The sequence below is a fragment of the Lycorma delicatula genome, chromosome 2 (genome assembly GCF_047948215.1).
Source record: "Lycorma delicatula isolate Av1 chromosome 2, ASM4794821v1, whole genome shotgun sequence".
NCBI lineage: Eukaryota > Metazoa > Arthropoda > Insecta > Hemiptera > Fulgoridae > Lycorma > Lycorma delicatula.
This window is the reverse complement of record NC_134456.1, coordinates 116329402-116356498: the sequence shown is the minus strand read 5'-3', so window position 1 is coordinate 116356498 and position 27097 is coordinate 116329402. Positions and strand designations below refer to the sequence as shown.

General features: G+C 29.7%; 1 protein-coding gene across 7 annotated transcripts in view; it reads right to left on the bottom strand.

Annotated features, from left to right (window-relative positions):
- Positions 1-27097, bottom strand: part of Dyrk2 (Dual-specificity tyrosine phosphorylation-regulated kinase 2) — a 395412-nt gene that overhangs the window by 21066 nt on the left and 347249 nt on the right. For all 7 annotated transcript variants that reach the window (XM_075356126.1, XM_075356128.1, XM_075356127.1 and 4 more), the window contains one exon: positions 20891-21010. In XM_075356126.1, the coding sequence (XP_075212241.1) occupies positions 20891-21010 (120 nt within the window). The remainder of the gene's footprint in view (positions 1-20890; positions 21011-27097) is intronic.

Here is a 27097-nt window from a genome sequence, read left to right as displayed (position 1 = left end):
TACACAAATATTTAGAATAAAATCAGTAAAGCCGATGATAACGCGAAAGCGTTTTTCGTCCCCCAAAAAAAACGTAGTAACTCATGTAGAGCATTTTTTGGATCGCCGATGTTACATGATCTCAACATATAACATTAATTTACACACTCATAATTTTAACACAAACTTTGTAAATAAATAAATTCATAATGTGTGTTGTAAAATCAGTTATATAAATCATACCTACTAGGTATTTCGGGACGAACTGGGTACAATTTAATCACCTGCGACTGTCGTTAAATTTAATTGAACAGAACGTATTTTTTTTTAAGAATTCTTTAAAAAACTACGGAATAAATATTATTGGCTAGTATTTTTTTTTCAACGATCAATTTTTAAAATTTCTGTATCTGCATTAGCAAAATTTTTCTTCTACCTACAAAAAAACCCAACAAAAACTTAGTATTTATTATTTTTAAGTAACTATACATAACATCAAATAAATTATAATGCGACTTAAATTCAACTTTACACACTGTTTTATTAAAAATATCTATGTTGAGAAAGTTGGTCGTAACAGGGACATAAGGGGTTCCGTGTTCACGTAAAAACTACAGAAAAATTAAAGAATAATCGTAGTTTATTTTGAAGTAAAATACACTAGTTCTCTTTTTGTTTTAATTTTTCTAAAAAAAAAAAATTATTCATCAAACAAAGATCTATTTGTTTGAATAGTGTTGAAAATTGTTGTTCCCAGTTTATACACATGTTACCAAAACAGATAAATGGTACGACAAATTAAAATTTGTTTAAGAAAGAAGTAGTTCAATGGCTAGCCTCTGAAGTTGTAAATATCTAGAATACTTGTTAATTTTAAGCAACAAATAGTTAAATCCTTTTTTTACGATTGAATTATATTATAATTTTTTTACCATTGAAATATATATTTTTACCGCAACCACTTCACCACAGCACTAAATATTTTTCATAACTAATAGTATTTTTATTATAAACTTAGCAGTACACTGTTATTTTGGTAATACGCAATTTTGTTTTATAATAAATTTAGTAATAGATATAATTCTTTAACTTTCAGTTTTGATGTAATTAATAATTTATTCTGTTCTGTATTTGTATTTTTCATTGTTAATGAATTTGTACTGTACTGAACGGGCACTTGCCGATAAAGCTTAATCTTGGCGAGACCCAAATATGTATGAGGAATAAAGTCTTTTTCTGTTCTATAGCTTCTGGTAATGTTCTTAACGCCTTAAAAACTTTTATAAAAAATGTTATAAACGATCACGGTATGCTGACTTCTCAATATCTCTTCAGAAATAAAAGGCAGCAAAAGTCCATTTTTTAATTTACATAATGTACAAATTGATTTTCACATGCATTTTATCATTAAGTCTACATATATTAAATGCACATCACAGCTCAGTTACCGAATGGAGGAATGCTAATCTACTAGACAGAATAAACAAAGAACTTGTAGCGTTGCAACTAGATAAATAGAAAACTAAATCTTTTTCGTCTTATATTAAAGGTTTATGCCGATAAGGTTTTTTTTACTAACGACCGATCTTGTACAAGTGCACACCAAATTTTTATCGAAATAAAATTATAACTTTACTGTTGGCAATAAAAGTTGATGTAAAAACACTTTTGAATAGAGTTACCAATAACTGAATATATTTATATGTTTTATGGCATTAGTTACGTATTTATTTCAGTGAATATATATCGTATACTAAAAACTATTGTTACTAAATATAGAATAAATAAATATATAATCAAGAAGTAATTTTAAAATTAAAAAAAAAACCATTGTATTAAAATATACTGCTGTTATTGATACCTGTGCTTGCGAATTGATAAAGAAAAGCTATTGTTATTATAAGAACTACAAATAAAAATATTCAGCTTTTTATTATATCATATCCCCTAGTAACGTATATATGAGGGCGTTTGGTAATAAGTGAGCATGCTCAAACCAAAGCTCTTACCATTTCAGCAAAGTATAAATCACGTTGTTACGTTACGTTACGTCTAAAAGCTAATGAGAAAAATAATATATAAATGATTTATAAAAAAAATACAGAAGTACGAATATCTGAGTAATAAACTTTGAGTTAATACTATTTAAATATTTATGTAAGGAATAGTAATATTGTAATACATTGCAACAGTTACAGAATACGATTGTCTAATGTAATATAAAAAACATATCAATGTAATCATTATATCTGGCTTAGGAACCAAATTGGTCACTAAATGTAATACATAAAAACAAAATTGAGGTCTTTCTTCGACGTTATGTGGTCCCTTATGAAAATTAACAGATTGGATCCCCTACTACGCCAAACTACACCTATGCCATAACTATAAAAACTATTATGTCAAATTTTTACACATCTTTTCCGTCGGATGGTTTGGGCAATTGTTGCAAGGTAAATTTGGACAACTAGCTCGTTTAAATTATGTACAATGGATTTGATTAGTAAGAAGCTCAAATATATTAAAAATAACTTTATAGAAAAATATATTATAATAGATGCAATGCGGGGATCAACATACATACGCGCGCGATAAACACGTATGAAAAATAACCTCGTGTCATATTTTTATTTTATGTGTAAGCAAATAATGGGTAAGGTATGTAAACTGCCTACTGATATTATCAGAAATCAACCATTCTAATGCGTGGTACTTAAGGTTCAAAAGGTAGAGCTGTCATGTTTTAAATCTTGATTGATTCTCAGTTATTTTAAATTATGTTCATCAATTAAGAGGCTGAAAATATAAAAAATCCTCTCAGTAATTACTATTATGGTACGTTACTTATAAATGACTTTTAGTTACATACGTAATTTGGTATTTAACAATAATCTAGTAAAAATGACGTTTATTTTTTTTGGTAATTTACAGTTATTTTTTCTTTAATCGATTTAACTAATTTTGTAATTTAAAAATAAATTAATTTTCCAATGGATGATGTCCATAATTTTGATAATGACGACGAAAAAATAATTTAAGATTGATCAAAACCTTTTTTCCACGAGAAAGTCATTTAATCGCTGCGTGTTAGTATTTGAACACACACACGCGCACACAAATAATTAGCAATACATGTTGAATCTGTATGGCGCCATCCAAAGTTGAATTAAGTGTCAGTGAAACTTGTTTCAGAGAAACAAAAACCGTTACATACACGTAATGAAAGTGGTCGGCCAAAAGAAGTTTTCACTGTTCTTCACAAAAGCCTCCTAGTTCATAAACCTAACCCTACTTAATGCCAAAACACCATCTTAATAAAAATCACAACTCGTTAGAGTAATATCAAAAACTAGAAGTTATTTTATCGGTTTACTAACATTAAAAAACAAGTCAATATAGATGTAGTTTTAGTTTTGTTTGTTGTGTGCGTGTGTATGCGCGCGCGCACACACAAATACACACCCATAATTAATTTATAGAAAGTAACAATTTCCTCAAAATGATTAAAATGTTAAATGTTCAAACGAAAGCAGTCATACCATAATTTCATGCATTGAACGTACTTGCATTGAATTCATAAGAAAAATAATAATTAAATTGAAGCAAGGGCGGAAAAAGTTATAGTTAGTAACAAATGCAATAATCTAATAAAACATTTTCAAACCTCAAAATTATTATTATTGTTCCAATATCACTGATGTAGCAATAAACGGAATGTTAATTTATTATTTTTTTAATTAATGCTGACTAGATTGTATGTACACTTAAGCAATTTTAACAAATAAACAAACAACATTACAGGAAATGAAAATAACATATAATATTACACTCACGCGCGCGTCCATATATATTTTTAATAAATGTTTACTTATTTCTTGATCAACAAGATAATAACTGTTTACTTACCGATACCATTATTCGGTTCCAAAGCAGCTTAAAACAACAAAACACGCTTTTCCGTGATGTATCTACAACGCAGAAGGAGAAACCTCTCTGGAGCAGCTGTAGCCCTACCTCTATCTCTTCAATCGCATCTAGCCTACTAGTCCCAACGCTAATTTCATCTCCTTTTTGGAAAATAATTCTTCCTTCCAATGTAAAGCCACACAGGATTTTCCATGGCACGCTAATATGCAGTATTAAATAAGTTGCACAAATGTTTAATGTTTGTTGTAATTAACAAATATTTTGACTAAAATAAATCGCCGAGTTTTACCTAGTGAAAGGTTAAATTTTGTGAAGTTCCGTAATGTTTTGTGAGTCTCTTAATGTTCAGTATTAATTGTGATGATTTTACAGCCATATCTCTATTCGTTAAAAAGTTATTTCCACCGACTATTGTGTTTAGAGAGTGGTTTGAATTAAATCCGATAGGTAGTGCTGTTGTTTTGCCAATTAGATTTATTTACATTCTGACTTTTATAAAGGAAAACTTTCAATTGTGTTCATTTAAACTATATATATATATATATATACTCAAATCTAGCAATAGCGAAGCATTGCCGGGTCTGCTAGTGTAATATATTAAATGACTATGTCATAGCATCGAGATGCTTATAGTGAAACATGAATGTAGAGGGGAAGGGGAGAATCGGATTGTTAGATAAATTAAACTACACACTACATAGGAAGAGAAGGCTGATGGGTTATGGTTGTTTTATGGTGATGGTGACCGACCGCTGAGAGCTAGCTGGTGAACACGCCGGGAACACGGGGAAAGGGTACAGCGCAGGAGATGCATCGTTGTGCTCTGTGGCTGGCTGCGGCACGCGGCAGTGTGAACGACCCCGAGAATATAATGCATTGTTCTTTACTGCAGTGTCCACTAACCACAAACACTATCTAGTACTGTAATAACATATATTGACCGACAACCGACAGAAAGATAATATCTAACATTTTTTTGTTATTTATTTTTATTATTTACAATATAATATATTATTCTTTGTTTTCTTTTTATCATTATAAGAATTGATCGTCTAACTCAATTCGTCTGATTATAAGAAAACTGCTCAAGTAGCAGAAAAATCATATCTTTAATTTTATAATACAAGAATCATTAACTTTATGTAGGCTTTAAAAACAATTGTAAAATGAAACTAAATAAATTTTACTTAATAAACTATAAAACAGCAACGTTGCAATCTGAAGTAACATAGAACTCGACATAAAAAGTAATTAAAAACTGTATTTTAATCTATTAATTATCTATCAGACAGTATTAATAAGTTTTTAATAAAATTTTTGTTTGAGTAATCGAGATTATATTTAGTTCAACAGTCAATTAAGAGCGTTCTAATACTTAAATTTATTTCTTCTGACGTGTTCGGCACAAAACACTAATCAAAAACCGCAAAAAAATTCAAAACCCAAAAATAAACACCTCGACACAAATATGAATAGAAGTAATTTTTTAAAATTAATTACGTTACAAGTTTACTTTATAATACTGCAATGTAATATAAAAGAACGAAAGCCATCAACAACCATTTGATTTGAAATAGAAAAACCGCTAGTTCTCTAATACTTATAATAAATAATACAAAAAGATCTATGAAAAACTTGCCGTATTGTATTTCCACTTCATTGTCTTTTATATATATATATATATATATATATATATAAACCCAACAATATCCTGTATATAATGAGCAGAAAATTAATTCTAGTACAGTAGTATCTCGTAGTCAGTTAATTAATACCCCAAAATTTCCTTTAATTCTTTGAATCATCTTTTTTTATACTCTCAGATTAAAACGTTCTCGTACATTTTAAGTAAAAAGATTTCAAGTATCACTTTCTTAAAATGTTTTACAATAATAAGCAAAAATAATTTTTTTTTGGAAAGCTATGGTTCTGTATCTCTCTTAAAAAAACACAGTACTTTTCTCTCTCTCTAACACGAAACCATATAAATTTATCCCAAAGGAAAAAAGTATACAATACTTTAACGGAAACATTATATACTCTTCTGATGGGAGAAATTTGATTAAATCACTAGACATATGTATGTACACTACTGTTTCAGTTAACTTAGATTTCTTTAAATTGCATAAATCCCGTGCTGTTACTCAGGAATTTATGTTAGTTGTAACCCCAAAGATGTTGGAGTATTGTACGTTCGGGTTATATAAGAAATAAAATGAAAATAAAACTTTAAAATCACCAACTAACCCTTAATTCAGCGCCGATTTCAATAAGGAAAATTTAAAGAACTGGAACTGTATCATCTTAAAATTTTTAGAGTTCTTTTAAGCTGATTTTATTATTAAAAAATAACCTTCACATATTTCAGTTTTATTTTTAATAAAAACATAGATGGACTTCACAAAAACTTGCTGAAGAAACGAAAAAAGCACTTCCAAAGAAACCGAAAGACAAAAAACCTGCAGGGTCTTGGTATAAAAAAATAATGGTGGCGAGGAAGAGCGAGGAAAGCTACCGCTCTCGGAGGGGGAGAGAATATGCATCATGATTATTATTTTACTTAATAAACCAAATTAATTGTACTAATAATTTCTTGAATTTTTGCATGAAAACACTAAACATCAACTCAGGTACGCTGCAACTAGGTAATGCTAAGTAATCATGGCGATAAAACAATGACAAATATTTTCAAATTGTCTTCGAAGATAATTTAATTTTTGTATAAAATGTTTTCTACTTAGGTTATCAGGAAAAAGGTTTAGGGTTAAAGGGTAGTTTTCGTTGTATTTTATTTTACCGTTCTCTAGTTTCACTTCTCCTATTTTACAACGAAAAGAAGAAACGTTTTGTGAAAGTAATTACAATTGTCATAATAAGAATAAATAATAGTGTATATCTGTAATAAACCCAACTATTATTAATGAGCAAATAATACACAGAAAACAGATTTTCAATACAACTGTTTTATATGTTCTTGTGTATATATAGCGACACCATCCGGAGATATTCACTACAATTCACATTAACACGAAATTTGTCTTGTATAAGAACAAATGTTTGTTTCAATTTCTTAATTCTTGTTTACTTGAAAAAAAATACATTTTTTAACAGCAGAATAGTTTCCGAGAACTGTAGAAATAATTGATCTGTTCTTACTAGAACCAGTAAAAATAATCTTAATGTTTTAGCGATTTCGTAAGCACTGTTTCCAGGGACCTACAGATTTTAATGGTCGGTGACACGAGAAGATGTATAGTTCACACATATGTACGCCCATCTTACTTTCTTTATAATAAAAAAATTATTTATTGAAAATCAACAACAATAAATAACAATATTGAAGAGCAGCAGGAGAATGCTATCTCAGAGGCAAACTTTACAATTAAAAACGGAGTAAAATCTGGAAAAGTGAAGTATCTAACGCGCAGCCGCTGAGGTATAGACTGAAAATGGCGGGTGACGTAACGTATAGGTCGTGTTATGAGTGGGGGGGGGGGAAACCATGTCCTCGGTCTGTTAACGTTAATGGCTTGGTGAAAAAAATGTCTCCTCTCCTACGTCTTTTATCTAATAAAAATCTCAGTCGCCATTTTGAAACGGAATATTTTACGAAAAGTCGTTACACATACGTTGTTCTGCTTATTGACAAGAAATCTTACTGAAATTTTTCATATAAATCAGAAAACTTGTTTACACATAAACAGACTAAACGTCTAAAAATAGAGTTGAAACAGGACCTCCACTATCTAGGTTTTGACCAAGAAATGACAAGTGTAAATATAGTTTTTGCCAAAGTATTTTTGTACAGGATTTTTCTACATACCTCAAAGGCCGATGATCGACGGACCTGTTACGCTGTAAGGCAATAAAAACTTTAAATCCCTGAAAAAAGACCACAGGAAATCGTTTCACTACTCATAATTCCGAATATGTCGGGCAAGAAATTCTTTTTGTTACTAAATACAGATATGCCATTTCGAGTCTCACGTGAGATGAGCTGGAACCGCAGCGGTCAAGGCGAAAGATAAGCAGACATATCTTTTTTTTAAAGACTTTCAATACAGGTGTTTATTCGAAATTATACATTCTCACAACACAGCGTAACCCGTCTCACTTTCAGCAGGTGATCTTATTCAAACTAAAGCTCAACGAATAAAAGATACGCCAGTAACTGGGAATTCAATTCCTGTGCTTTAACTTGCATATGAGCTCAGGTTATGCAATATCTCAGCACAGTTGTAACGGTAGTAATCATTCATAACTAATAATGTTTTCTGCTTCGAATAAATTCTTCTTTTTAATAAATTAAAATTATTAACAATTAACTCCAATCAATCACAAACATTAAATTATTTGTAGTGTTGTGCTAGAGGAACTACCTTCTAAACAATAACTAGTTAGAATTTAATAACAGAAAACAAAATTATAAAATAGCTTCGATTATTAATCACTTATTATCTACATTAAACACCGCAAAATATATTTTTATAATTAATTTTATAAGCCTCTCAGAAAATATGATTTATTAATTCTGATAATAGTATTTTATTTTAATAATTAATCACTTAATTAGAGCATATTATATTTATCTCTATTAAGAATAAATATATGTAATAAAATTATTTTGTTAGACTGCTCATTAATTAAATGTGTTGACATAAACTAATACTTTTTTATTTTTTTACAAAATAATACTGCTTTCGACAGATAAATTTCTAACACGTATTTTAAATCCGTTAAAATTTATTTAACCTTAATGAAATCGGGTCTATAAGTAAAAAAAATTAACTTATAATTCTTTTCATCTGGATGTCGTCTGATACGCAAGATCTAGTAAAAGAAATTTCGAATAATTTTAAGAGATATTAAATTTCCCATTACTTAAAAAATGGTGTTATCACGTCCTTAACCTTTAACGTTAATCAATATCTTTTTACGATTTAAGTATGTAAACTAGTGCATTATGTCGAATACATAAGACTGTTAAATTATTTTAATGGAAATACAGTATCTATCTATTACTATAAATTATTTACGACTGGTTGGTTGAAATTATTTTTTGTATCTAAGAAAATATGATCTATTCAAATCAGATTAGGTAAAACGTCAATCTAAAGAAAAGCTACGACGAAAGGAAAAATTTGTTAACTTTTTTAAAAAATATACTAACATTTTTTAAGTGCAAAGTTATCTAACACAATAAAGTGACGTTGCAAAAAAAAACTAAAAATGATTTCTTAATAAGAAATTACGTTTTCTAAAATGATCAATCTATATCCAATAATGAAAAGATATGAGTTATCAGATTATGAATAAAGCGGTACAAAATATAGTAAAATATATATATAAGCATGTCATGAAAATAAATAAAAGTAATCGAACAACAAGGTTAGGAAGTCAATAATTAATAATTGATTATTAATAAATAAACTGGTTAATTATTATTATTCATTATAATTAAGCCACGTAAAAAATGACGTAAACAAGAGAAAACGTTTCATAGATTATTAAATAAACAGTAGGATATATTATAATTTACTTTTGCTATCATTAGATTAATTATGACATCTACAAATACTAATGAAAAAAATATATAAAAGGTTTTATGTGTCAAAAACCGATAAGCAACTATGACTAAATTTTGCAAAATTATTGTGAATTGAAATAAAATAACATGTCCAATACAATAACTGTTAGAAAACCGAATAAGCATTTTATTATAACTGAATAATGAAGATATAACACTAAAATGGTATAAAAGATTACAGAACAGAAAACTACATAACCTCAAAAGAGTTTAATATAAACAAAAAATTGATGCGGACACTACATGACTTCTTTGTACGCCTATTAAATTACGTATACACATTCTTTTAAAATGGAAAGTACATAAAATTTTATTTCATTAATAACTTCTGATATTTTTTCATATTTTTATTATTATTATTGAATTATTATTTATCATAAATTTTTTTTACAATCACAGGTTAATAATTATTAATAAAACAATACAATTAAATTTTTAAAAAAAAGTTAAAAAAAGGAGATGAAGTCTGATTCGAACCGATGTACTTCCCCCTTGTAAGTTCAAAATATTTCATTAATTAAAGTTTTATTTGGCTATAACTCTGTAACCAACGAAAATAAGTACCACGTGTGATATATCGTTGAAAAGCTGTTAATGAGAGCTTATTACTGCAGTTAAGTAAAAATCCAAAATAAAAATTTTTTTGGATTTTGGACATTTTGACACTTTTGGTTCAGTCAATTGCAATCAAAAGGGGAGATGGTGCACAGCTAGATGTTACAACAGTCCTAAATCTAAAATTTAAACATCCGACGGCTAATCGTTTTTCAGTTATGCGAGATTCATTCGCACATACGTACGTACGTACGTACAGAAATCACGCCGAAATTAGTCGAAATGGATTCAGGGATGGTCAAAATGTATATTTCCGTTGAAATCGGTAAACCGAAATTTTTCGCGATCACAATACTCCCTTTACTTCGTACAAGGAAGTAAAAAATTGTCATGACTATGAACACTATCCAAAATAACAAAACTTGATACGCAAATTTCAGATCATAAATATTTCATAAAGAATTTGAGTTTTCCATTACTAATTTTACCTACTTAAAAAACCCCTTTTGAATAATTTCAACAGTAGAAAATACATAGGTAAATTACAACATCGTATTAAGAGTAAAAATAAACATGGCAACAAAACTAGTTTTAGATAGATTTTGTTTATTGTTACGAGAAGTTTTTTTTTAAGTTTTAACACAGATATTTAACAATTTTATTTATTAATAACTTAAACAGATAAGTTATTTATAAATCAAATAAAAAATACTGATTTTTTTTAATAAGCAGAAAATATCCAAATTGGAAAGTTTTGAGCAAGTCTTATAGCAAATATATTACGATGAATATTAAATTCCTATTTCACTCACGGATATAAACACATTTCTCACGAGCTACCACAAAGTCTGCACGTCATATTTATATAACAGAGATCGAATTATCTCGGCTATTGTAGCGTGATTCGGTTAGAAGGTACAACATATATATATATATATATATATATATATAGCAGTCAAAACTTGATATTTTAAGTGGAAAAGTTACAATATAAATCAAAATATAACAAAGTAAGTTAAAACACGGTTCAAAATACAGTTATAGAAAATGTAAGAAAAAAATTAATTAACGTTCGAAAAAATAAACAATATTTATAAAATATTCAATGAGGTGTTATAAAAAAAAAAAACATGGAAATTATACTACTAACAAATTTTTTTTCCTGAGAAAGCGCTACCTTCGATAGATTTATAATAGTATAATGCTATAGTTAATGAAAGGTTTCAGCAGCTGTCCTTCAAACATTGGGCCTTAACACTGGCAACATCGCTCAAGAGGTCAATAATCTTACATAAGAAGAGCGCAGGTGTTTTTAAAAACTCCTAAGGGTAAAAGTAATAATGAAAAGTTGTAGAAAAATAAGTAGAGAAGTGTTTCTTCCCTGAAGTAATATCAAGATCCAGATACACAAATTAAGTTCTTTCATTCGCTGTTGATGAATCTGTATCTAAGTAGCGGAAGACTCGAGTTACAATGAATTAAATTCAATATAAAACGGCTTAAAATATAAAAGATAACTTTACAAAATAAATTTAGAAATTTTTAATTAATTTTTATTTATTTATTTTTCTAATATTTCAACTTTATTGGTATCAAATAAATAACCTTCTCACGTTTCACATTACCTGGAATAGAAATTCTTAATCATCAATTCCCAATTATTTGAAATGATAGGTAACCGAATGACATATTCGGTAATGGTTCTGATCTTAAGATCAAAATCATTTAGATCGGTCTAATCAAAATCAGACCGAATTTACGTTATTTCGTCAGTAAGCGATAAACGACTTATAAGAAAATTAATAACTAATAATCGTGTAAAAAAAAATTAATCACACGATTTTCTCATAAGTTACTATGGATATCTTTAACGATACTTTTTCTCAAGGCGAAAGTATTTTTATGATGACTTTTTTCGTGATACCAACCACCTTCAATGGAATACTAACAGTTAATGATGTAACTGAATACTCCATTCATTTACTTATGTTATTTAATACGTAACTATTCGATAATAGTTAATTATTTCAAATTCTTTAAGTTTGGGTAACTGAAATGGAAAATTTACAGATAAAAACGATCTGCCGAATAATAAATAAAGCCAAGAATGTAGTAAACAATATCAACAATACTGTACGAGATATGAGCTGTTTGAGACCGGTACCTGTCAAATGACTGCTGCGGTATGCAAGACACGTAACGTACCAACACCACCGTACCTGCCAAGTATTCCTCTTTCAATTTACATCTTGACATGGAAACCACCGCCAGCAATCGGTTATTAAACATCAGTGCAGCAACCGTATCACAGACGACAGTCATGCTCTCTGAATTAATATTCAAAGCTTACCTTACAAGCTTCATTCATGAAGTATTTTTATTCATTTCGGATAAAAGCAACGGAAGTAATTCATACGAAATATAATTTTAAAATAAACCTAGCAATTCTTCAAGTTCTGAGAAATCATATTACGTCATGTTACTGAATAAATAAATAAACTCAAACTTAATGGGGTAGCTGTAACATGTATGTATATATATATATATATATATATATATATTATTATATATATATATTAATAGAAAATGCCAAAAACCAACCCCATGACTACTATCTGTTACAAAAATATAGTATCTTAACCGAATATAAAAACAAATCCCGCGGGAGCTTGCCATAAATTAATAAACGGCATACATAGTCCGACAATAATTAGCTCGTTTTAAGTGCGAGTTAAATAATAATGGAGCAAATTATTTTTAACGCGATTAGAATATTTCTATTTTACAGGTTGGAACGAAAAATTCTTCGTTTTCATACCCCAAGAGCCGATAACTAAATTTAAAACGATCAACTGATTTCAATCAGACTTCAAACAGATAAAATAAATTTTAATAGTTATATAGAATTTTGAATTTTAATATCCGTTTTTAAATGAGATTTGATTAAATTTCCTAAAATAATCTTTTCTCTGTAACGTAGAAACTGATACGTTTACCTATTTTACGTTTATTCAAAACGTGATTAACATGAAAATTTTGTGAAAAATACAATTCTACAGGGGTTTATTCTCAAAATCGATTAAATTTACTTTTGAAATCAGCAATATATTGTATTGATGAGACAACTACCGTGAACAACAAATTTACGATGGATATATTTATAGTTCAAAATTTAATAATTCATTATTGAAGATTAGAAACATCCTACTTCTTAAGATTACACATTTTTCCACAGAAATGTTTACTTCTAATCGAAAATTTTAGCATAAAATAATGATGATTGAAATCGTGTTTTCGTACGGTTAAAATTTCGTCTACCAAATAGTTGAACATCTAGGCTGTTTGAAAGGAGAAAAAAATTTAAATTTTATCAATCAAGGAAAAAACTAAGTATATTTTTTGGAAATTTATGTACAATCTAAAGAAAATGTAAAAGGAATTAAATTATTTTAAAAATCCAAGAGGCCATAAAATAAAGAAAAACTAAATCTGGTTCTCTTAATTTATTTCTTTATGGCGTATCTTTAATTCTTTTCAAATAAAGGAATAACGAAATATTAAAAAAAGTAGTTGCCATTAATATTTATATTAAAGTACAGAATTAACTTTTAATACGTGATATTATATATGAAATTTAAAGGTATCGTTAAAAGTTCAGGCTAATTTTCAGTTTAAAAAATTATAGATATTTACGTCACATTTACTTAACTGTCACCGTGTTTTCTATCACTCCCATCAAATACAAACCGTCTCTCTCAGACGCATTTACTATTATCTGCGTGATTTGAATACGAAAAGTAAAGCTATAATCTTCTAACTAATCTTTATGATAAACTCGACATAACATGAGACAGTAATTTTTTCTAGAAAAGCTTTTACGTTATATTATTAAGGGTGAATTTTAACTTATGATTTACGATGGAAGATCATGCAGCTGTAGCATGGTTATCTTCAATAATAAAATTTAACTTCCCTAACCGTTTTTCATGTGCATGAAATAAACGGTGCTCGGTTTCGATTATTATTCTCATAGTCTTCGATACAATTTAGTAAATTAACATTAAACACCCACCCGTAAAGAAGCGACTCCTTTAATAACTTTTTAAAATTATTCTTTAAATAAAAATTACATTTATGACAATAGAATTAAAATTTATAAGTTAATCCATTCGCTTTTTACCCGTATCAGATAAAATGTATTAATAAGATGCAACATAAGTTCACAGCTTTTTACGATACATTTATTACTTTAAAAGGGGTCATAAATATAAATAAAGTAGCTAAAAATGAATTCGGTCTTAACTTTAGATCCTATTTATTGCGTGCGATCTCCTTCCGAGACGACAAACGGAGTTTTACCAGACGGTTTATAAGAAATAGGATTAGATCGATTCTATTATTCGCAATAGTGCAGTAAATAATTGTTGTATAACGATAATAGCATCAAATCGGTTCAATACCCTAATAAACTATTTCGTAAAATTTCATCAGTCAACGGTAAAAAATCGTTTGTATAAAAGAGGCTCAAAGGAATTTACTGCGCATCGACTGGAAAGAAAAATGAGACAAAGTTTGCAATTAAACATCGAAAATTTATCATGGGTGTAAATTTAAGAGTAAATACACCGTAACAGTTTAACAAAATCCTACCTAATTAAAATTGATCTAAACGCTAAACGTAATCTAGTTTATGAAATTTAAATCCAATAGGATTTAAAACAAATAAATTACTCTTCGAATTATTTGTCAATATACTCAGAACCACAAAAAAATAGTACACTAGCCGACTCTACCACGTTTTAACACAAAACGTGGCCGAAATGGGTTTTGCTAAGTACGTACGTATAAGTACTTGTACAAGTTTTTCTACACACATTTACAGACTATTTCTGGAATATGTGCCCACCGTTGACGTCAACGGACCATCGATCCCCGCTACTTAAAATGAAAAAGAGTCCAGCTGTAAGCGAATAACTGGCGGGTTGTCGAACTCGTCCATTATTTGTAGCTGACGACATAAAATATGATCTATGTTCCGGCCTTAATTAAATGTAGTAATACATAAAATAATGCATCAATTCTATATATCGAAACGTACTAAAAATAAAAAATAAAAATGTAATGTGATCACTACAGTTTCACTTTCTTCGTTAGATCAGCAATTTTTTTTTCTCTGTCAGTAAAGTTATTTTTATTTACAATCAGTTCCAATTAACCGGAACCATAAGTAAACTTGATTACAAAATATAAATTACATGCAAAGAGAGGTCTCCACTGAAATCTCTTAAATAATTATAAATGCACACATATGTATAATATATATATATACCTTATACAATATGGTAAAAATATAACAATCATAAACAAGTATATACAATGATGAGTCGAAAGGACATTGATCAAGCCCAGAACATAAAAAAATAAAGAAAATATCAAAAGGTAGTCTTAGCAGTTACGCAAAGAATCACAAAAAATAAACCAAACGAAGAAGAGTGAAGTATAAAAAAAATTAGAACCAACAAAAATAAATGACGAAACGAAACGAAGCATTTTGATGATGCATAACATCTTAAGGGAGCTGATTCACCCCAATCCTCAAAGAACCTCACAGATCAAATTTGTGCAATCGCTTTAGGCGGCGCCTAACGTCTTCTCTATTATTATCCAGAAGGTTAACTGCGAATCAGTTCACAGGTATGTTCAGCCTCATTTTGTATTTAGTATCGAACTGCCGTATCTCCTCTGGAACGCTTGACAATCCCATGTAATCGTGTATTTCAGTATTTTTCGCTTCTGTTATATTTCAAAATAATTTGTTCTGGAATCGCTGAACGATTTCAATATTACTCTCGCTTGTTGGTACCTCACTGTTGGATCCCGTAAGTCCAAATCGGTTTCAGGATCGTAGTTTACAATACCCGCTTGTTGGAAAATTATAATTAGGACCCCTGCTTAGCAACCAGTGCATTTCCCTAAACTTAATTTTAAGCCGTTTCCGTTTCTCTTGGACGGCGATCCAGATGTAGTCCCAGGTATGGCTAGCATTTGGGATGAAAACGCCAGTCAGTTGAACTCGCGGGCAGTCACCCCTTCTCAATGCAAACTTAAATGTGTAGAATTAGCCGGATTAACTTTCATCTTCCATTTAGATAGACATTCAGTAATCAGATACAATAGAGTTTGTAGTTTAGAAGAAGCTGCGATAGGGTCAGCATCCACAGCCAGGATTGCAGTTATCCGCAAATGATGCAACTATGATGTCCTCTGGAGTCGGGAGGTCTGCCGTGAAGATCGAGAATAAAACAGGTCCTAGAACTGAGCCTTGAGGAACATCCGGCTCAGTATCAAAGGATACCTATAAGTTGTGATTGTACCTCACTTAAGAGAAACGGACGTTTCTGGGCACGATCAAGTAAAACCGTTGAGGAAGGCTCCTTGCCAATTTATATACAGTAGACCAGGAAACCAGACGTTACCTAAGGCCTGGTGGGCATCTAAGAAAACAGCCGAATAATACATCTTCTCTTATAGGCATTTGCTGATAACGTTGACAATCCTGTGTGTCTGTTCGATCGTTGAGTGACCACCTCTGAAGCAAATAAACGAATAAAATTCAGCGAATCTAAAATTTACGTATTACTTCTCCTCATTTTTAAGGCTTTTTAATCCTGCACTTATTTACAAAGCACAGGTAATAAATGTAACTATGGAGCAGAGGTATGGGGGAGAGTAACGAAATACCAAAAGAACAAAGTTATGATGGAGTCCTTACACAGGAGGTGCTGCCTAAGAATCACCGCAGCATATAGGATCGTGTCGAAGGATGCGATAGAAGTACTTGCGGGAATCCTTCCGATAGATTTGGTAATCGAAATACGGATAAGATTACGCGAGCTCTCTCTCTTCCGCAAACAGAAGAAGATGGACACGAACATTGACGAAGGAGATGGAGAACAAATGGCAAGAACGGTGGGACGGCAGCACAAAAGGCAGATGGACACACCGCCTAGTGAGAGATGTAAGGCGCTGGCGAGGGAGAGCTCATGGCTTGCTGGATTACAGCCTTACCCAGTTTATGGCGGGCTATGGGGGATACAGAGCATACCTTTATAAGCACGGCCTCGACGATGAACAGAACTGCCCGGTATGCGAGGAGGAGGAAACGCCATATCACGTGTTCTTCCACTGTCCGAGATACGAAGGACCTAGGACAGAACTACTTGACATACTAGGCAGGGAAGTGATGTTCCAGCCTGAGGAGCTGATGGACGTAATGATAGAAAAGAAAGAAAACTGGAAGGCGATCACTACGTAAGTTAAAATCATGATGAGGGACCTCCAAGCATGGGAGGAGTCACGAAACAATAGTCGGCGTCGGAGAGTGCGGGGGCGGTCAGGTTCGTGAGTGAGCGACTAGGGGTTCCCTCGTACATGTGGGGGTCGCCTTGACGTGAAGAGGCCGCGGACACTCCGATCCCGTATCTGTTGGCGTCCACAGATATTGTGTGACTTTCTTCTTTGTGTGTAGTATGTAGTTTTCATAATCTCTTTCTGTATCATGATGTATGGTGATGTTTCTTGTTTGCTGTTGTTTTGCTGTAACTGATGTGTTTATGTTGATATTGCACTATGACGTATGAATATGTGAGTGGGCGTGTAACCCCCCTTCTAGAAGGAATGCTTTGTTAGAGGTTCCAGGAAGGGTGGTAGCCAGGGGTGGCGGTTTAGTCGGTAGTGCGGAGGTTTACATACGCATATTAATAACATCGTGCGGCACCTGTTAGCCACCCCGACACTGCTCAAGCGTCCGTAAATGGGATTCCCCACCTCTTTAACAAAAAGTAATACTTTTTTTCATAATAAAAGCCGATATAGTAATTTATTCAATTAAATTAGCTAGTTTTGTAAATTTTATGGACGTGACTCATAAAGTACTTGGGATATAAGACCAATCAGTTGATGAATTTCTATAGAAGTTATAAATAAAAGTGTACTCGTATATAAACAAATAAATATCCAATGAAACTAACAATTAATTTATTTGAAAACACACACACATTTTTTTTTAAATGTATGTTTTTAAGTATTTTCATTATATTTACTTTTAAATAAGACCAAGCACAAAACGAAAAAAGAACAACCAAAACGAAAAAAGAAACTAATATCAGAAAGAACACATCTGTTACTGAACCAATAATTTACAGCATTTTATTTTGTTTACAACTTTCCGCTGAAAAACAAAAAGAAAGAAGAAAAATACAATCCTACTTTTCTTTCAACGCCTGCAATATAAAAATAAATCTTAATACTCGATCACATCTAACCGATATAAACCAATAAAAAAAAGAAAAATTCTAGTTTCTTTTACATTTATGACGTAAAAAAAATTGCATTTTTAACATTGGGTACCTACAAAACTTGCTACACACGTACACAAAGAATAAATTTCCATTTGATTTTCACCACCTGCACAAACTGTTTTTCTCATAAATAACATTTGTCAGCAATCTACAACGAATCTCGATGATTTATAATTCGGTTTCAAATTTCGATTTTGCAATAAAAAAATAAATTAAAAAATAATGCCAATAAAAAATAATAAGTAACAGATAAATAATAAAAATGTTTAACTCCCTGAATTTTTTTTAATATTATTTTTATTACTTCAACCTCAAATATGATTCTCATTTATTTTAACGAGGAAGATATCAGATAGATGGAATAAATGAAAAAATGCTAGTTTCTTTCTAAACGATAAAGTAAAATTCAATCGTATAAACCAATCTAATTTTGTTGAAAACCAGTAAAATCTGCCATCAACTTATTGGACACTGAGCAAATAGATTTAATTGCAAGATAAGATATACTGGACGTAATACCAAAGCAAAGCAATCATTCTATTACTATCAAGAGTTTTCATTTTATATAAAAATTATTGGTTTTAAAGTAATAGTTTCTGTTAGCTGATATTAATAATAAAGTAACAGAGGAAATGCAAGTAGAGAAAAGACAAAAGACAAATAATATATATACAATATTAAAATTAAAACCTAAGGGAAAAATTATGATAAAACTTTAATTTTTAATAAAATGTTTTGATTTTTTTTTAGACACTAAATGATAATTATGAAACAAAAATCCCAATTAACAATTCAAACAACTATATAGCAAGCGGAATAAAATCGATTATATTCAATCAAATCATACAACTGATTTAAAAGTTAAATGTAGTATATACTAAAAGTTCAAAAATATTAATCTCGAAAATAAAAAGAATGAATATGAATTAGGGTAAAACACATGCGCACGTGAAAGAATAGTCGGTGGAAAAAAACAGAACGAAGTATGATGTCATTAACAAGTTAATTTACGTAATTCAATATAATTGTACTGAAAATATATCAAGATAGAATTTTCTTTTTGTAACCGTAAAATTACGTCGTTAACTTAGTCTAAAAACACAGAGTAGTCATATTTAAACATTTAATATTTTAATCAATAAAAAAAAAGTATTTTCTTTTCTTTAATTTTTTTAATACTTAACTGAAATATAATTTTTCAACACTACGCGCATAGGTCAAAGTGCATAATCTTAAAACATTTGTAAATTGTAACACATAAACTATGATTAAACTTATTCAAATATATGTAACATAAGTTGATTTCAACAGTATACAGCAATACAGTAAGCAGACAAAACAACAATCGCGTTACGAAGAATGAATAAGCTTTATTACGTACTACTAATTCAAATATTAATTCAGGAAGAGCAAATTTCTATAAAGGAATGTACTGAAATGCGTTTAGAGTTCACCTTTTTCTTCGTAAATACAATTTAAAAAGATAATTTTTTAAAACTTTTAAGAGTTAATGGAGTAATGGAATAATGAACGTATTAAAATAAACAAAGTGTATGCAATATATATTAAGCAACAAAAGTGCGCGAGATTTTTTCCTACGTTTTATTTATTAATTTTTTTTTTGGGAACATCAGTCATTTGACTGGTTTGGTGGTATTCTCCGTTCCTATGTCTTGAGGTAATCTTTTAATTTCAATAAAATCACATCTTAAGTCATCTGCTACTTGTTTTATAAAATCCAGTTTTTTTTACAGTTTTTATCTTCTACTCGTCCCTCAAATTAACTAAACATGGATACATCTCGATGACCCACCGACCTAGTTCGTCTCTTTACAAGATCCTTCACAAATTTCTCTAATTTCATTTTCGTCTTAAAGTAAATGAGTATTTGTACATTAGACATTCAGTCACATTATACGCTACGCCTTCATGCTTATTTATACACCGCATACTTTGAAAAATTAATTATACTGTTTACAATTCGTTTTTTGTAGTTTCATATATATTGAAAACTAAATCGAATATTAAGATGATGATGATGATGAAACAAATATTAGAAATAATGGTGAGAGAAGGAGAGGTACTTGGAAAGAGGAAAAAACAATATCTCATCAAATAATTTTTTTTTTATAGAATCTAATTAATAAAATTTGAATGCACTTCGAGTCCACTGATTTCTGTGAAGTAATTAAATTTACTGATGTTTTGAAAAGATTGGACGATTATTGCTGGACTTCAAGCTTTAGTGATTAATAAGAATAAATAATTAAGTAAATTACATAAGAATAAAAACAAAAATAATGCGTAACAAAAAACGTAATCACGATATAAAAACTTATAACAAAAAGAATTATCTGTTGTTTTTCTTAAAGCCAAAATGTAAAAACTCCAATTTTTAGTAACTTCATTATTAATATAAAATAAAAAATAAAGTAACATTTTTACTTTAATTCTAATTTTTAAAAAATATATAGTGACTTACTTCGGCACTGCTCTTTGCCGGCATACCATTCCTGAGCTTGTGCAATTGTTGTTGTGTGGGCTTTGAGACGCCATTGTACTTGGCCAACACGTCCTTGCTCAGGTGAAGGGAGCCCGGACTCTGAAAAATAAAAATTAAGATAATTAAAAATTTAAATCAAATCAATTAAAAAATTAATATTTATCAATGATTAAAGCACAATAAAAACACACAAAATATCTCATAAAAGCAATAATCGGATTCAAGGCGAAAACCCATTTAATCCGATTAAATCTACCGACGTTACATAAATTACAATTGTAAAAATAAAATTTATTAACTGGCTACACAATCGATATTTCAAAACACTTAAAAATAATTATAGAAAACGCTTAAGAATTAAAAAAAAAAAAACATAAAGCAGATTTTTATGAATATTAAATATTTTTGATAATAAGTATCATCATTGTACACAGGTTTTTTTTACAAAAACAATAAACTTTTGTTTATCGCGGTTTTATTTTTTGTGGTTACATATTTATTTTTCATAAAATATGTGTCATCATTTCTTTATTTATTTCTTCCTTCATAACAAATCCTATCAAACTAAATTAAGAATGTCAGAATGAAATATAAACAGATAACTTGTAATATCTTTTTACATACATATAAAGTCAGAAGCGAAGATGAGACACATATTCTATTTCATTTGAACGTATAACTAAGTTAGTAAATATCAGTTAATAGTTGTATTTTCCCCCATTAATTCACAGAGAATATTGAATCTGATAATTTAATAAAGAATATTAAACATTATATATATATATATATATATATATATATATCAGTTAATTTACTGATAAACGGATGAACGTAAAGAATTCTCGATAAAATAAATTCAAAATTAATTACATACCTTTTTTTTGTTATGAAAGAGCGGGCGTCAATAGCTATGAGCATTAGCCCGGTGGAAATTGGTAGATTTTGAAAAAAAATTCCGAGACACTACCTACTCAGTCACGGAGATCGGAAAATCCAAACTTAATCATTTTAATTAAAAATAATTATATCGCCATATACATGATAATCCGATGGGCAAATATATCTCCCAAATTTTCGACTCTGTATTATTTTCCAGTGATTTTTACACTGGAAGATATAATCCATTGATATTTGACAAGACGCTTTCTGTAATTAATATTAGACAAGGTTCAGTTTTATAGAATGTCTAATAAAACTTTTCCACCATTTTTTTTCAAAACCTACTTAGTTTTCTTAAATTTTTCTTTAAAATAATTTTAAAAAATCTTCAACGGATTAAAAGAAAGGAAATCCTAAATAATAATAATTATATAAACATCACAAAAAGAAAATAATATTTTTATACAAATGGAATTTACATATGAAAAAAAATTTAAGAAATTTAAACGTCTACGAAAAACTGATAGGCAAAAACTAGCTTTATTCGAAATTACAAAATGTAGTGAAATAACATTAATTTATTACAAAAATTAAATTTGGGAAATAATGATTAACTATCGACAGTAAAAATGAAGAATAATACAGTAATGAATCGAAAAATTTAAGGTAAGCAAATTATTTAATTTATATTTAAGAATAAAATTGAATCGCAGACAAAAATACATAAAATTCTACAAATTTCAATAAAAATTGTAATAAAACATTATTTGTTTAATTTTTATAGTATTATGAAATAAACAGCGCAATACAATTTTAAATAATAAAATTCCAATTCTTGTTAAGTAATAATACAAAAACCTATTATACCATTATAAATTAAAAACCGCAGAAAACCTTGATTATGTATTTTTTTTACAGCTGTATAGTAGATATTACTAATGCTATTGAGCCTAAAATTTAGAATAATACAGAGACAAGGCGTTTGATTTTTTTTAATAATAATAAAATTAACGAGATAGGCATTTAAGTACGTGAAACTGACAGGGAAACTATTTTATGTCGTACAGATCACAAATAATTGAAAAATAATGTAAAAATTAAATAAGAAATTATTATTAAAACCTGACATAGTAGGCTACTTATACAAAAATATCTGTAACTGCAAGCATGATTTTTAATTATTAAATCGATTACAATTATCTACACAAACGTATATATATATATATATATATATATATGGCCGGTACCGAGAGAATAAAAAATACATAACTTGATGATTAAGCTTACTTAATCACTATTAAAAGTGTTTAACCATATTAAGAAAAAGTGTTAACGTAAATTTATCAGTATTCTAAATTAGCATTTTAATTTTTCATTATCTTCTCATACAATTATATATTCCCATTGTATTTTGTCTGCGTGAGTGGAACACGCGTTAGAAGTACAGTAATACATATATTGTTGACAAAAGTGCGCACAATTTTTTCTACGAAACAGCTAGTAGAAAGCAAGAAAAATTGATTATTTTATCACTTTTTCATTACGTATTATATATTTTCATAATATAATATGCAATACTCGATGAAAAGCCAAAAGACATTCATGCACTCTTTTGTTGATCCCAGCCTTTTATTTTTTCTTTTATTCAAATTTTTTTCCGCGTAATATAGTATATGTATATAAAATTATATAACTTTACTAAGGATCAGGATTGAATACCAATTTAGAAAAATATGAATATTTGGTAGTAAAACCAAGAATAAAAAGATGTTAGAAAATAAAGTGTAGAAGGGTAAAAGCATTAGAAAAACTCTTAATTAAATTTACGTAGTAAAATACAAACCAATGCCGAAATATGAAGTTCGAACAGATGCAATAGTCGAGATAGATTTTTTCAACCTGCAAACGAATACAGTACAAAAGAAAAGAACAAACAGAGCAAAAAACAACTACGTGCGGATATTTAAATTAGAGCGTCGGAGGATGATATTAAGAAGCTACACTTAATGAATTTTCAGAAAATTATTAACCAGTAAAAGCCTTGAAAAAAGGAAAACCCGCATGCTACTACGGGAGAGAACTTAACCTATCACAGTAAAAGACATAAGGAGAAAAACTGTTTCTAAAAATATATGTAAGAAATAAAAATACAATTACGATTTAAATTTACCTTTATAAATTACGAATAAGGTTAGCATCAATAATTCCAGATTACCTTTTTCTGGATTAAACAATTTTCTGATATCGTCATATGTGAATGACGGAAAAGATTACCGCAATACAGCTATGCATCGTTATTTTATAATTTATTTCTCATTTATATTAATTTATTTTGTCATATAAATAAATTCAGTCCTTTTCTGAAGAAAAAATGTACATTTTTCCCGGTTGCTTCATTTATGTAAATCAAGGGGTTTTTCTTCCTTATTAATTTCAAGTTTTTGAGACATGGGAAGTAGGTTTTTCGGGGCAAATTTGAATGCACAATAGAGAGAATGGCAATTTAAAAAAATATATATATATGGTGTAAATAAACCCATCTTTTTTATTACAGGAACACGCTTGAATGATAAACATTCTGAAATAAGAATCAATTCGTGAAATACTTTATTTGTTAAAATTAATGAGTCAGTTTTATACGCAAGTTGTTACTATTCTTAACTGAACCTATCTGTTTCCGGTCAGGAAACGCATAAATACGCTAATGATACGCTAAAGATTAATAAATTCTCTCCATAGAGCGTTCACAGAATACATATACACTAATTATATAAAATAAGTAATAATTTATGAGTTACAATAATTTTAAAAGTAAGTGTAATTATTATTATTATCATATACGAAAAATTTTATGTTTTAAATACGTATAAATGTAAGAGGTTCATTAAGTATTAATATCAACAAATAGCATTATAATTTAAAGAATACTGGTTGTGTCCATGAATTTTTAAAAATGTTTTGACTTCACTGAATAATGATTATTTAGGAGGGCATACATTTTTTGAGTATTGACCGAGGCCATTGAATAACAATGTTTATCAAAACAGAATTATTTATAGTTACGTAGATCTCTTTCATGATTATATTAACACACACACAATTATATACATTTTCTTTTTCATATTTTTACAATTCAATTTATTTCCCTTTTTTTTTCAACATATTAAATTTTCTGAGGAAAATATTAAATCTTCTGAGTTCGTTCAAACGAGAAATTTGTAGGTCTGACCGATAACTAAAGGACAGTTTCAATAAAACCTCAGAGAAATATTCTTTAATTTGAAAAAGCCAAGATCTCTTAAAAAGAATTTACAAAAAATTACAACTTTAATATTTAAAAAATAACTCACTTTTTAAATTTTTTTACTGCAATATCTACTTCATCATAAATTATACTACAGTAAAATAACTTAGCTTAACCCAGCACAATTAATGTAAAATATTTTTTTATTCATATAAAAGATGTTATTTATGGTTTAAAACAACGTTAATGGGAAGTTATTAATGCCACGTAATTTCGGTTTTTAAATAATTTCGAAATCGAAATGACTTATTCCTTGATTTAAAAAAAAATACTTACTTACTTACTAGCCAACACCCGCTCTTGGCTGTTGGGCTATTTGGCGACGCACTGATCAATAAAGACGGGCATCTGTGAACTCCGGGCTTTTATCCAGCTGGGTGCGGTCTAAGGCCGGACAATCTCTCAGGTGATCAGCATCCATTGTCCCGCAACCACACAGCGGACACTCAGGAGACGGCAGCACATGGATGCGGTGAAGGTGACAAACAAGGTAGTCGTGGCAGCTTCAATTCATGTTTTGGCGTCGAATGGTTCTTGAGTTCGTATCGAGCTCCTGGTAAGTGGTTGAAGAATTCCTGGCTTGTTCACAGGGGTGCAGTGTCCACAGCTGGAATACCATATTTCCTTAAAAGTTTTTCATTTGCCGTGAATGGAACCTTCTGAGTCCTCAGCCTAGAAGCAGCTTGCTGGTAGTTGGTCCATTGATGCTTACAGACTCGCCTAAAACGCTCCCAGAATTTCAATGCTACCCTTTTCCGGTAGGATTGAAGGGGCTCAATCTGAGTCTGTGCCTCCATGACTGCAATAGGGGTGGCCCTAGCAGCGCCTGTGATAACCCTTAAGGCTGAATTTTGAATGAGGTCGAGCTTGTTTAGTGTGCTAGCGCTGGCTATGGGCAACACTTCGCTCTGTATAGTAGCACAGATCTTATGTACGACTTGTAAGCAGTCTTGAGAACATCCTGATTTGCACCCCACTCTGTGGCTGTCAGTCTTCTTAGTAGGCGGTTTCTTTTTACAGCCTTTACCACAGTGGCTCACATAGGGCTTCTACATTAAACGTCTGTCCAGTTGAACCCCTAAATATTTGGATATATTACTTTCCTCAAGTGCTATTCCATTGAATTGAACAGAGTTCTCTTGTTCAAGCACGAGGTCAAAGGACGTTTAGTCAGTGTCGATGACTTTACCTCCATGGACACGGCTCCAATATTTAAAAAAAATACTAGAATCAGTAAATAAAAAGTCTTTGCTTCATTTCTCAGCGAGTCTTCCTTTGGAAAAGTCACTTACTCTCAATGCTATTTTCCTTTGAAAGGAAGCCCTTAGCCGCTATTGACTGTGTCTATCGTTGCTAATTAAAATTAAAAAAGGAAAGGCTATTTATTCATGAGTAAAATATCAACTACTCGCCCAAACGATAGCAAATTGTAAAATATGTACCATATTATTGTTGTATCCAAAGTTTCTTTACTCTTTTCTAATCTATACTTTAATACATATGCATGTTAAGCATATCTTATTCACCTCAATTTGCAAAAGATAACGTAAAAGACGACAATATAATCTTGTCGAAGTCGTCTTTTTTATTTAACCTAATAAATTTATCACCTTGATTTAATTACTAGTAAGAATAACAAATGACACAATATAGACCGGAACCAGTTGAAATTTCAATTATTTCTGTATATCTAATCTAATAAATAAAATACTAAGATACTAAAAATAGTAAATTATAACCAGATCAAGTAGGTGCAATCTACAATATTTATCAACATAAATAATAATTACCCTTACGGAATTCTCTGTAAGGGTAATTCTATTTTTCTGGCTATTCAGCCAGAATATATATATATATAGTACATTGTTTCTTGACAAAAATGGGTACATTTATTTTGTTTTATACAATTTATCCCGTTATATCATATCGCTGTTACATACGTAAACTAACTGAAGTATGAGTTATCAGTAAGATTAACTTTCAGCGAAAGAATGATATTAAAT